Source organism: Archocentrus centrarchus, chromosome 20, assembly GCF_007364275.1.
Source record: "Archocentrus centrarchus isolate MPI-CPG fArcCen1 chromosome 20, fArcCen1, whole genome shotgun sequence".
Lineage (NCBI taxonomy): Eukaryota > Metazoa > Chordata > Actinopteri > Cichliformes > Cichlidae > Archocentrus > Archocentrus centrarchus.
Genome location: NC_044365.1, coordinates 8,173,500 through 8,187,774, shown reverse-complemented (window position 1 = coordinate 8,187,774; position 14,275 = coordinate 8,173,500). Strand labels below are relative to the sequence as shown.

The following is a 14,275-nucleotide window of genomic DNA, read 5'->3' as shown; positions in this document are numbered from 1 at the left end:
AGAGAAGTACCGTTCTCCTGGCAACCGCCAAACCCAGACTCATCCATCAGATTGGTAGATGGAGAAGCGTGATTCATCTCTCCAGAGAACACATCTCCACTGCTCCAGAGTCCAGTGGTGGTGTGCTTTACACCATTGCATCTAATGTTCTGCATTGAACTTGAACCATGAAGCTCTCTATGCAGACATGAAGGCCACATGAAGTTTGGAGGTCTGTAGCAATTGACTCTTTAGAAAGTTGGTGACCTCTGCGCACTATGACCCAGTTTCCCATACAGGGATTATGTCTAATCCTGGACTTTTTCCTATTTTGGTCTTCATTGACTTTTTCCTTTTAATCTAGGACCATGCTTAATCCATGACTGGGAAAATGGCTGTATATGTCTCAACAGCGGCTGACCATGCTCTGTGATTTTACGTCACCTACCACTTCATAGTAGGTGCCTTGGGGTGGCTGTAGCTCAGTAGGTAGAGCAGGTCACCTACTGATTGGAAGGTCAGTGGTTCACTTCCTGGCTACTGCAGGCTGCGTGCCAATGTATCCTTGGGCAAGATACTTAACCCCAAGTTGCTCTCCGACCGGTCCGTCGGAGTATGAATGTGTGTGAATGTTAGACGATTAAAGCACTTAGCTTAATTAATTAATCATGGAAGTGCTTGTATGAATGCGTGTGTATGGGGTAAATGTGAACGTGTTGTGTAAGCGCTTTGAGTGCTCATATCTGAGTAGAAAAGCGCTATATAAGAACTAGTCCATTTACCATGGCTGAGTGGCTGTCATTCCCAATAACTTCCACTTTGTTATAATACCACTAACAGTTGACTGTGGAATATTTAGTAGTGAGGAAATTTCATCACTGGACTTGTTGCACAAGGTATCATCCTATCACGGTACCATGCGGGAATTCACTGAGCTCCTGAGAGCGACTCATTCTTTCATTTGTGCATTCGTGGCAGTTATAACATTGAAAGTTATTTCAACTGGACCTTAACATTTAAGAACTTTGTTGGCACTTTATGTCTGGCTTGAGTTTACTGTTGCATCACTCTGGCAGTTGCTACTGAGATCCTTCATATTCTGCAGCTGTTCAATGAAAATGCTGTTCTTATACATTTAAACTAGAGCCTAGCATGTTAGGTGAAGGTGATTTATCACTGTCAGAACCTTTTATTACTTTCCTCCCATTCCTCTCCTCTCTGTCTCCAGCTGCTGCGAGTTTGTAACTGTGTAGGTAGTTTATCTGGTACTCAAAGCTTTAATGAGGAAAATGTGTCATTTCACATTTTAATTCTACTTCATAAGAACAAGATTTTATATGTATGTGTTGAGAGTGTAATGGTTATTAAAGCTGCTAACTGTTTTTATTCTACAGTGTTATGTGTGATTGGACTTAACTGAGAATTAAAATACAACATGTATCAACATTCGTAAAATATCCTCTCCAGCACTTAACTACATTTGTTTGTATGCTTTATAATAATATTTTAAAATTCATACTTATATGTTAAGAGTATAACACTGGTCATCTTTTTGTGTATAAGTAGCAGGACGAATCCTGAAGTGTACGGGACTATACACTCTGAGCAGATTCAGCCACATGCTGCAAAGAAGAAGAAGCAGGATATTCTTCAATGGCCAAGTCAGTGCCCCGATCTCAGCCTAACACAGCATGCTTTCAGGTATTCAGGCTGTAATCAATCAATCAATCAATCAATCAATCAATCAATCCTCTTCCACTTATCCTGTTCAGGGGGGTTGGGTGCTGGAGCCTATCCCAGCTGTCATAGGGTGAGTGACAGGGCGCACCTGTACAGGTCGCCAGCCTGTCGCAGGGCCAACACAGAGAGACAACCATTCACAGCAATTTAGAATCACCAATTAACCTAAACCCAGTCCTAAACACTCAATGCAACACTTTTCTTAAATCCCTTGAATTAAAGCTGAGAGTCTGCACTTCAATCACATGTTGATGGTTTGATTTCAAATGGTGGTGTTACGGAGGCAGAACTAAATTTACATCAATGTCCAAAAATTTATGGACCTAACTGCATCTCAGTATGATCATGTCAAACTTAAGCCAAATAACCTCGGAGCTCTAAAGTCCACAAAAGTCAAACTGTCATATCACGTGGTCATATGGTCCCACAATTAATTAATGGGGTGGCTGTAGCTCAGTAGGTAGAGCAGGTCACCTACTGATCGGAAGGTCAGCGGTTCGATTCCTGGCTACTCCAGGCTACATGCCAATGTATCCTTGGGCAAGATACTTAACCCCAAGTTGCTCTCCAACTGTCCTGCCGGAGTATGAATGTGTGTGAATGATAGTTAATTAAAAGCATTTAGCTTAGTAGAAACATGGAAGTGCTTGTATGAATGTGAGTGCATGGGAAAATGTAAAACGTGTTGTGTAAGCGCTTTGAGTGCTCTGACTGAGTAGAAAAGCGCTATATAAGAGCTAGTCCATTTAACATAATTATTGTCACGTTTTCCTGCTCCTCAGAAACATAGGTAGTATTGTACTTAACAGATTTCTATATGTTGTACATACATATCTCATGAATGGCAGGAGTCATATATAAGTATAAGATAACTGTTATGTTCATTATAAACAGCTGTACTTCTGGCAATCTTTGTTAAGCTGCTCTTATCTTTGTGATGACTGGACATGTTGTCAGATCCGAACAGTAGGACATTGTGCTGTATTGTGTTGTTAATAATAGTTATTATTAATAGTTCTTCTGTGAATTTGTAGACACACCCATGTAAGAAATTACGCACTTGGGACAATATTTCAAACTGAGCATTTGTTTTATTTCTGTGTTGTTCTATTGGTACAATAAATAGTGCATGTTTGAAATGAAAGTTCCCTTTAGTTGGATCTTTTTTGGGGGGGGGTGGTCTCCATCTCTGAAAAGCAAACAGCTCCTCTGCACCTTCCTGGGGAAAAGAATGAAATACAACAATTGCTGATTTTTGGACTGTAATAAGATCATTCTAGTAAAAAAAAAAAGTTAAAAAGTGAATTTATTTCAAACAAAAATGAAATCATTTTTTTTATGTGTACTACACAGGTACAAAGGAAACACATTTAAACTGATGTTTTGTTGTGTCATTGTGCTGCTCTGAAACATGATGAGAAATAGGTCTGATCAGATGATCAGCTGCTGCTGGGTCGAGGGACAAAGCAGACAGAGACATCCTGTCACTGATTCATCTGCTTCCGTCTTTCAGTGGCTCTGTTTCCAGCCTGGCCCCCAGATAAATGAACTATGTTGCAGTCATTACTGGGAATCAGAGGATGTAAACACTCCAGTACTCCAGTGGAACAGTTAACCCCACAGAGGACGCCACAGGAGGAAACATTCATATCAGGAGGAGGAGGGAAGCGGGAGGGAGAGAAGGCCAAATCTAGCAGAGATTTGCAGCACATTAGTCAGTTTTTCACTGCATGCTACGTTATTGGAAATGATTAACAGTAATGTATAGGACTAATGTGGGACAGGGAGATTAAGAAGCAAAAACCCCATTAATTCATTTCATCTTTACAAAGGAAACAATGATAAAATGAAACAGCCAGAGAGGATCAGATATCTCCATAATCTCCATTTGGGTGTGAAAGTGATTTATAAGGCTGGGATGAGAGGTGGCGGCAGCAGCAGCAGGCTGACGGATGATTGTGCCCTTGAAGATGATTTTGTCATTTGAGATGATTTGGGCTCTTTGTCTTTCACGTTGTTGTTTTTTTTTTATTTATATGCTTCAGTCTTGGGAGATGTGGATCTTTGCTGTCAGGAGAATGAGAAACCAGGAATATAAATAACTGCTGATAACTGACAGCCTGTCTTTTTACTCACTTTGCTTAGATGTGCCTTATCAGAGGTTCTCAGGTTTGATAAAAGTGTCAGTTATGAGCAAAACAATAACAACTAACACAAACACTGAGTTATATCACAGTCGAATGATGGCTGTCATTTAAAAGTCTCTGAATATGTGAAAAAAAGAGCGATTCTTTCCTGTAAACTGCACGTATGCAGTACGTCCACCCTGACCTTTGATAAATCCTGATGGTTCATAGAGGGAGAGAGCACTGAACTACCTTTGTTGTGTTTATTATTTTTATTTTGTGTCACTGCACCTTCCTGTAGATTCCTCTATATACTTACAGTGTAGCTTAACTGTGAAATCTGACGACAAGATGACCAAATAATTAGACAGTCTGGTTCCACAGTTCATGCATTTACACATTTTACCATGTATTCACAACTTCATAAACATCATAAAAAACAAACAGCACATTCTCATACAACAATGAACAGAACATGATATAACAATAGGAAGCCTAAAATTGCTCTAAACTCAGCCAATTAGGAGCTACTCAGGATATTTATGCACTGAGTATCACAGGCAAAGGTGCTGATGCTGCAGTGACTCCAGGATGTGCACAAATAATAATTAGAAAGGATATATCACCACACAATTATTACCTTTAATGAGTGCAGACTTTCCCAGTTCAGCAGCTGAAGGCCTATATGAGCCCAGGTCAACTCATTCCTGGTGTCTCTTCCCAGATTCTCCCAATATTCCACCTCCATATCAACTAGGTGAGTAATTTTTTTTATAACTCATCAATGTGCGTTGTAGTAAGTTCGAAGCACATGGTTACACACTCAGCTCTGCTTCTGGAAATTCAACCACTGTTGGAGGTGCCTTTGCAGCATTTTTAATGGAATAATCTGACAAATAATATCCCCTGCTTTCAGGTACAGTCTTGAGTGGAATTCTAATACATTATTAATCTGATCCTTAGCACCAAGTAAGAAGTGTATCTTCATCACCTGCCTCCATCTCATCCTCTCTCTTTCCCTTATCTTTGTCCAACAATAACAGCTGCTGTCGCTGTTAAACCCAGGCCTCGACTAATCCAGTATGGAAATCTTTTTCTTGATGATCTGCATGTTTGATTTGGCCTTTCTGACACAGCCCTCCCCACCTATCTGCACTTGGGACTGGCACTAGGAGTCCACTGGCTTATGGCAAATACATAGGTGTGTAAACTGCACATCTACATTTTATGTATGTGTGCTTGCTAACCAAGCCTGCCAGCATTAGCTTATATGAACTGTATGAATGTGTGTGTGTGGGTATGAATATGATCACTTCAGGCTTCAATAAAGCAACATGGAGGTGATAAAAATGGCAACACTCAGGCCTTAAAATGTGTATGAACTCTTTCACAGAGGTTATTCCCATCTTTTATATACATTCCCCACATCATAGCACGATTTTTCAACATGCAGAGTTGCCCCATAAACTTCAACAAAAGTCCTTAAAAGTCTAAAACACCCTGTGAAACCAAATGTTGTCACTGGGACTCATGAGGATGAAGAAAATGGACAAGATGCCTGTTGACAACATTCTGTGGATAAACTGTACTTGAAGTGAGCAGCAGCGAGTCAAACGCAGATTCTTGTTCATGAAATAATTTTGGTTATATTTACCTAAAAACTGTGAACAACGTGGCACACAAGCATCATAGATTAACATTAACATTGACATTAAGCATCCATTTTGTATTATTATTGTAGCTGTGAGACTATTGTGTGTTTTATGTTAATTCGACTAATGTGGGTGGAGATAGAGGAGACAGCGGCTTGTCTACCAGTCAGAAGATCGGTGGTTCAATTCCCAGCTTGGGCAAGACACTGAACACTGAACCAAAAGCTGCAGCTGTGTGAGTGTGTGCAGATGTAAATGTTAGACAAGGTGCTTAGGTGTGGGGGAAAAGCACTTGCATGAATGTGTGTGTGAGTAAGTGAATAAGGCTTGTAGTACTTTGTAGTGCTTTGTGGTCTATTAGAGTAGAAAATCGCTTGGAGACAAAGGTAGAGAGGCTGAGACGTTTGACAAAGGATGCTGAATATGAAGCTGCAGGCAGGAGGAAAAGAGGAAAACGGTGAATGCAGTGACAGAGGACGTGCAGCAGGTTGGTGTGACAGAGGAAGATGGAGGCAGATGATCTGCTGCGAGGACCCCTGAAGGGAGCAGTGAAGGGAGCATCCCTGAAGGGAGCAGTGAAGGGAGCATCCCTGAAGGGAGCACACAAAAGAAGATCTCAGGGGGAATGCAAGTGACACCATATATATATATATATATATATATATATATATATATATATATATATATATATATATATATATATATATATATTCTAGTTTGGTTTTGGTAGTGTTGGTTTTCTGCCTTATTTAAATAAATACAATTCCACTAAAACCTGATACAGGAAAGGTACAAATTAGTACATAAAACATAATAATAATAATAAAATTCAACTTAGCAGAAAGAATAAGGAAATGTGTCTTTCATTATTTCTTTGATGTTGTAAAACTGGCTTCCAGTCAGTTTACAAATTGATTTTAAGATTTTATGAGCTGATCTTAAGGCACTGCATGGTTCTTACATCTCTCATCTTTTAAGTTTGCACGTTCTTTCAAGGTCGCTGAGGTCTGCTGAGCAAATGCTCCTGCTTCCACTGAGATCCAGATTAAAGCACACAGATCGGGATGTTGTCTGAAACTGTGGAACAAACTGTCCCCTCTCATCAGGACCCAGCCAACACGTTTTTATTCTCTGGCTTTTGAATCCAAACATGTTGCGAGTACTTTGGTCTTATTTTTACTCAGGTCTTCTCATTTTATGTTTCCTTTCTTAAACTCTGTCATTTTATCCTATGATTTATGTTATTTGATTATTTTAGATATACAGCATTTTCTTCAGTCTTAGACTGTTGGGGTGCCCGTTTATTTCCTCTAAAATGGAGCCACATTTGTGGTTTGAGCAGCTGAGTTGAGTATGAGGGTTGTGGCTATGAAAAACTTGCCAAATCTTCTCTGCCAACCAAACAGCTGATTCTGCTATTGCTCGGTTTTATTTATTGGATTGGCTGATTGCTGCTTAAAGAATGGGTGTGTGTTTGTGACCAAGCTGGTGACCAGCATGAGTTGCCAGGCTGCTGTGGCTGTGTATGGTTTTCCCACACACTACTGAGGCCTCTGTTTGTTGAATTAATAAATTGATAAATTGCCAACGTCTTGTTTCTTCAGACTTCAGTCATCCAAATAAATTATCAACTAAACACAAATTTTATAGAATTAAAAAAGATTTTTCACAAATGATTGTTCATTACCGTTCAGTTGTCAAAAAGTTTTCAATCATATCTGGTACAATATACAGGGGTTGGACAATGAAACTGAAACTCCTGTCATTTTAGTGTGGGAGGTTTCATGGCTAAATTGGACCAGCCTGGTGGCCAATCTTCATTAATTGCACATTGCACCAGTAAGAGCAGAGTGTGAAGGTTCAATTAGCAGGGTAAGAGCACAGTTTTGCTCAAAATATTGCAATGCACACAACATTATGGGTGACATACCAGAGTTCAAAAGAGGACAAATTGTTGGTGCACGTCTTGCTGGCGCATCTGTGACCAAGACAGCAGGTCTTTGTGATGTATCAAGAGCCACGGTAGCTAGGGTAATGTCAGCATACTACCAAGAAGGACGAACCACATCCAACAGGATTAACTGTGGACGCAAGAGGAAGCTGTCTGAAAGGGATGTTTGGGTGCTAACCCGGATTGTATCCAAAAAACATAAAACCACGGCTGCCCAAATCACGGCAGAATTAAATGTGCACCTCAACTCTCCTGTTTCCACCAAAACTGTCCGTCGGGAGCTCCACAGGGTCAATATACACGGCCGGGCTGCTATAGCCAAACCTTTGGTCACTCGTGCCAATGCCAAATGTCGGTTTCAATGGTGCAAGGAGCATAAATCTTGGGCTGTGGACAATGTGAAACATGTATTGTTCTCTGATGAGTCCACCTTTACTGTTTCCCCCACATCCGGGAGAGCTACGGTGTGGAGAAGCCCCAAAGAAGCGTACCACCCAGACTGTTGCATACCCAGAGTGAAGCATGGGGGTGGATCAGTGATGGTTTGGGGTCATATCATGGCATTCCCTTGGCCCAATACTTGTGCTAGATGGGCGCGTCATTGCCAAGGACTACCGAGCCATTCTGGAGGACCATGTGCATCCAATGGTTCAAACATTGTATCCTGAGGGCGGTGCCATGTATCAGGATGACAATGCACCAATACACACAGCAAGACTGGTGAAAGATTGGTTTGATGAACATGAAAGTGAAGTTGAACATCTCCCATGGCCTGCACAGTCACCAGATCTAAATATTATTGAGCCACTTTGGGGTGTTTTGGAGGAGCGAGTCAGGAAATGTTTTCCTCCACCAGCATCACGTCGTGACCTGGCCACTATCCTGCAAGAAGAATGGCTTAAAATCCCTCCAACCACTGTGCAGGACTTGTATATGTCATTCCCAAGACGAACTGACGCTGTATTGGCTGCAAAAGGAGGCCCTACACCATATTAATAAATTACTGTGGTCTAAAACCAGGTGTTTCAGTTTCATTGTCCAACCCCTGTATATGTACAATATATACATTGTGCAAGATTGTCATTTTAGACATTTCATTTTTGACACAGCCTAAAGATGCCAGTAAAATATAAACTGCTGCTGCCATCTTGTGGCAACTGGAGGTAATGCCACAGCTCAAGATGTGTGAAAACGATCTCTTTAACAGAGGCTATCATCAGATACTGTATTACAAAATGATATCTTAGAGTTATTATGAAGTTCCCTCATCCATTCTCCGAGCAGCTCAGGGTCCAGGGTTGGCGTTATGGACGGGCCTCAGGGGTCCAGACCTGCCAGGTGAGGTGACCGTGCCCCCCTCACCTGAATTCTACTGATAAACAACTTCAACTATAAGTTACATTCATTCATGCAGTTTGGTAAAAACACACTGAAAAGTTATTGCAGTGTGAGCTCAATTTATTTATTCAGTTAACAGCAGTTTAGTTCTTGTGCAGCAGCCACGGTAACCAGGAGACTGAAGACAGTGAGTGGATGGACCTGTGTAGGTCAGACTTTGGGACGTACCCCTCAGGTCATTCAGCAGCTGGTGCAGCTAGTGTTAAAGCTTGACCCTACTAGAAAATTGCAAACCAAATGGAAATGTGTTGGGATATTCTGCTCAGTCAGCTGTGCTAGTGTGTGCTCATTGATCCACATCTGCACCCAGAAAATCTCTGTTTGTCTCTGCAGTCTCACACTGATATTTCTGCACGTTCATAACTGTGGCTACATTTCTCTCTGAGGGCACTCTGCTGTATGGCTGAAACTGTGCATAGTGTGTGTAAGTGCATGCATTATTTTTAAATAGCAATGACTGGAGCCAAATGCTGAGAATTAATTGCAGTGACTTAAGGAAGAACAGTTTCTAACTAGCCTAAAATTCAATATTTGATACCACCTCCAAAGATTAAAATTGATTCTTTGCCAAGTTGTCTGTTATGTGTAGACACAACATTGGTTCATCCTTTGAGTTAGGTGCTTTTTAATTAAATGGCTTATAGCAAAAGAAGTCCTCTGAAAATGGTCAGGAACAAGGACTGGACTGAAAAGGAGTGAAAATTGTAGCCAATGTCCAAAGATAAACTTTGACAGACCTTCAGAACACCTGGAGAGAAAATATAAAGAAATGAAGGGTGGCACAAGACCTCTGCACAGTACTGCGCAGTAAAGTGCTCGAAGTGTACAGAACAAAAGACACCATGAATGTGTGGGTAAGATGTGGCTTATAGTTAAAAGCTCTTTGCGTGGTAAGATAGAGAAGTCCTATGTAAATGTGAGTACATTACATAACCTTTGTATTGGGTTTAGATCACAGAAATTCCTGTCACACAATGAATTGGTGGTCACACAGTACAGCCTGCCGCAGTCGGCAGTGTGCTGTCTGTGTTGCCATGCCAGCTTATCAGGTCAAGGGTCATATGATCAGATCTCAGCCACACTGGTGGTGGGGGGGGGGGGGGGAGAGAGAGAGAGAGAGAGAGAGAGAGAGAGAGAGAGAGAGAGAGAGAGAGAGAGAGAGAGAGAGAGAGAGAGAGTGTGTTTTTTTTTAGGATCACTTCACCAAACTTGATGAATCAAATCTGTATTTTGTGTTATGCTCATGTGTCCTGCATATCCATCCATCCTCTTCTGCTTATCCTGTTCAGGGTCGCGGGGGGGGGCTGGAGTCTATTCCAGCCAACATGGGGCAAGAGGCAGGGTACACCCTGTACAGGTCGCCAGCCTGTCACAGGGCCAACACAGAGAGACAGACAACCATTCACATCTATGGGCAATTTAGAGTAGCCAATTAACCTAACCCCAGTAAGTGCATGTCTTTGGACTGTGGGAGGAAACCCACACAGACACAGGGAGAACATGCAAACTCCACACAGAGAGGCTTGGGCCAAGGTGGAATCGAACCCTGATGTTCTAGATGTCATTGTAGCTGTGAGGCAGCAGTGCTAACCACCATGCTGCCCATGTCCTGTATATACAATACAGTTATTGGCTGAATTCTTATCCTCTGACTTGGAGTACAGTACATGATATCTGGATCTTTGCATTTCCAGCAGCTATTAAAATGCAGCGCAATAACAAACGTGCAAGCTGCACAGAACACTTACACAGTGACTGCAGTCGGATCAGAAATAACAGAACTTCCAGCACTTTTGAAATGTTTATTTACAGTACAGCACATTCACACACAAATCTGTTCCCACAGTAAGAGAGCTTCTAACTTCACTGACATTAATCTACAGGACAGATCCAGTGGAAGTCACAGACAAGCTGCAAACGATGTGACATTTCAGAAGGGACTGAACCCTTTTTTTCTAAGAGGAACAGACTGTGATGTGGGTCTTATCATACTGTTAAACACAAAACACAGAATTAAAACAAAACCTTCAAAATGTTATCTCAGCAATATCTGTAACATTATACAGAAATACTACTACTGATAACAATAACCATAAAAAACAGCAAGAACTAAGATCATCATTCTCTGAGCATGGCACTAAATACAAAAAGATACAAACGGGGCTGCAGTAAGTGCTGAGGAGCTGCTGCTCAGAGCGATACGCTGAGGAAAGGAAAGGCCAACAGATTTGGTTAAGACAGAAAAACCTGGGAGATCAGGAAGAAAAGGGAGCTTTTAATAAGTGCTACAAACAGTCCCAACTGCGCATCAACCCCTCCAGGCATCAGGACACATGCAGACATACATGTGTGTGAAATGATGTGTGAGCTGCTTACACAAACACTGCACACTCCAGGGAGAGTTCCCTGATCGTTAGCACACAAGGCTCCATGAAGACAGATGAACATCACCTGCTAGCAGCTGACTCATCTGGTTCTACATTAGTCAGTGACTGTTCTGTATGACGGCTTCATTTCAGTGCCCACCCTCCTGCTGCTGTCATCAGCTCTGAGTCACTGCTATCACATCAGATTGGACAGGTGGACACGAGCAGCCTGTCAGATCAGTGTTTGAGATTTTGTCCTTTTCAGTTAATAGTGTTTCAGTTTATTGGAGTCAGGTTTTTCTTTTTCGGGAAATGGAAGCCAGAGAACATTCTTATGATACTAATTATCTGAGTACTAATGTAAAATTAGTGAAAGCCTGCAGAGTCATACAGTGAATGCCTGTTACTTACGCTCAAACCCCATTGGCTCACACAAGGATGGATGGATTCTATTTACAGAACTTACTGGCATTAAAATAAAAAAAAAAAAAGTACTCCAACAGCTGTTTCTGAGGGTTCACACTGAAACTCAGTCTGAATCCAAATATACAAACTACACTGCATTACTTCTAGAGAGCTGACTGTAAGTTTGTAATGACTTAATAGTAATATTAATAAGAGAGCAGCTTTTTGGAGTCTTCCTTTATTATATATATATATATATATATATATATATATATATATATATATATATATATATATATATATATATATATATATATATAAAAAGCTGTTGTGGAGCTTTTGTTGATCTCGTGTTTGTTTCCAGTGTTCAGGATCCAGACAAACAGACCTGCTGCTCAGAGTGTTCAACTTCAGTCAACTTGCAGTCTCAATCAGTGCTGCAAATGTTTGCATGGAAATGCATGAGTGTTGGGTTTTTATAACTCACATTCTCAGAATGTAAACACTGAGCTGGATGTGTCTGTTTTTGGCAGCTATGGATGGAAAATGTCACTGTTAACAGCAGCAGTGAGTTATGCTGTTGTTACATTTAGCCAGTTACTGTAGTTGCTTTAGGAGGTGTTAAGTAGGCTGGGGGTCAAGCAAAGTTAGCCTTGATAGAATATAAACTGTTTAAATAAATGTGTGACTGTGCAACAGTATCTGATTATACACTTACAGCATCTATTAAGGGGGTTTGTATGATGAGGAGGTTTATTTGTTTTTAATGTGACAGCACTAATGTCTCCTCAGTCACAGGCTGCTGGTGCATGTCGTGGTTCAGTAGATGAACTCTCCAGGGACCTCCTGCAGGGCACTGAAGGGCTCCTCGAACTTGAAGCGCTTGGAAATGGCTTTCTGCTCCGCAGCCAGGGCCTCCTTCTCCAAGGTAGAGTTGGAGGACTGGCGGCATTGACCCAGGGTGTAGGCTGCCATGACTATCAGCTCCTCTGTCAGTGGGCCTTGAACCTCCTCTGCCTCCTCTTCCTCAGCTGAGCTTGTACTTCTAGGAGGTTCGGGGCTATTGGTGGAGCTGCTGGTGGTGCTGGCTCCTTCCTCTACAGTTAGGACCTCCTCCACTGCCTGAGGCTCTGTGGGCTGAAGCCAAGGGTGTGTGAGACATTGCTCGGCTGTGGCCCGATCTCTGAATACAAATACACAAAGACACACATAAAAATAGATATGCATGTCATATTCTGTTATGTGCTGCTAATACCCACTAAAATATGTCGTAGAAAGTACTAAAAAGGAAACAGAATAAAGCTCCAATGATAAGAGAATTGCATACGGGCAAAAATGACATTTTTAGGCCACTTTAGAGTGACTTGTGCTGTTTATGTGACTGACTGTGGGTGTTTGCGGAGCAGCGTCTGGATGAAGGACAGAGCAGCTGGGTCCAGCTGCTGAAGCTCCTCATCACTGTAGCTCACACTGAGCTGGGAAATATTCAGAAACGTCTCCTGCTTGTCTTCACCCAGGAATGGGGAAATTCCCGTGAGCATCACATAGGCCAAAACACCAATACTCCTAAAGACACAGAGAGCAGGCAGGGTGAACAGCTGACTCACATACAGGAGCAAAATACATGAGATTAATGCTTAAAGAATCATGAATAATTACTATGACTGACTTAAATCATCTACACTTCAGTTTGAACCAATAACCTCTCTCACTGTACATCATCATTATACAGTTACATGAAATCATCTTGTGGGTGTGGTGCGTGGAAATGCTCCTGTTCTATCACTATAAAGTAAATACTGACTGCACAATATGGCGCCTATAGGGAAACACACTACCTCAATTTAGATTAGTTACCCATCAACTGTGAATTTACCCTGCAGTCCTGTCTGCTACCAGACATGAACTCTATTAAATGAAGGCTCTAAAGAGCAGCTGGGGGAAAAGCACACTGCTTTGTTTTCCCTGGCAGACACAGGCAGCTTCCAAAAGGAGCTGAAATGGCAGACCGGAAACAACTTCAGGAATTACTGAATCTCTAACTGGCCAACGAAAACAAGCAGGCAAAACCAGACAAAGAACAAGAATCATACAATCTGAACATAAAACTAAAGTGAACCTTAGACTCAGTGAAGTGGGCTCTGGGTCCTGGAAAGATTTTAAAAGTGACATCCATTTATCAATTCTACTATATTATAATTCTACTGTATCAGAAAGCAGTGACTTCTATTTACATATGAGCCAACACCAGCCAGTGACTTCGAACAGAGACTTTCCTTACCACATATCTGTTGCTGTGCTTATTGGCTCATAATTCAGAATCTCAGGAGCTGTAAAGATGAACAGACAGTTATTATTTAGAATCAAAGCAATGCTATAATTCTTGTGAGGTGATAGAAGCAAGCTTGAGCAGCATCTCACCAACATACTCTGGAGTTCCCATAATCTCTCTGAGTTCTTGGTGGGTGCTGATGATCCTGGACAGGCCAAAGTCCACAATCTTAATGTCACCCAGAAGAGGAGAACTGCTCGTGAGCAGGATGTTCTGAGGCTGACAGGACAGAACACATATCATTAGACTGCTTTTGAATCTGTGGCAACTTGTGTGTTTCATGGAGTGGGTTGGCTAGTCTTCTTGTCTTACTCACTACTCAAAGC

The 14,275-nt window shown here is 41.6% G+C and overlaps 1 protein-coding gene across 1 annotated transcript in view; it reads right to left on the bottom strand.

The window, feature by feature from the left end:
* Positions 1-11,950: 11,950 nt before the first annotated feature.
* Positions 11,951-14,275, bottom strand: part of stk17a (serine/threonine kinase 17a) — a 34,628-nt gene continuing 32,303 nt past the window's right edge. The window contains exons 4-7 of the mRNA XM_030756756.1: positions 14,039-14,168; positions 13,899-13,947; positions 13,004-13,183; positions 11,951-12,800 (exon numbers count right to left, since the gene is read on the bottom strand). Coding sequence (XP_030612616.1) covers positions 12,437-12,800; positions 13,004-13,183; positions 13,899-13,947; positions 14,039-14,168 — 723 coding nt within the window. The 3' untranslated portion in view covers positions 11,951-12,436. The remainder of the gene's footprint in view (positions 12,801-13,003; positions 13,184-13,898; positions 13,948-14,038; positions 14,169-14,275) is intronic.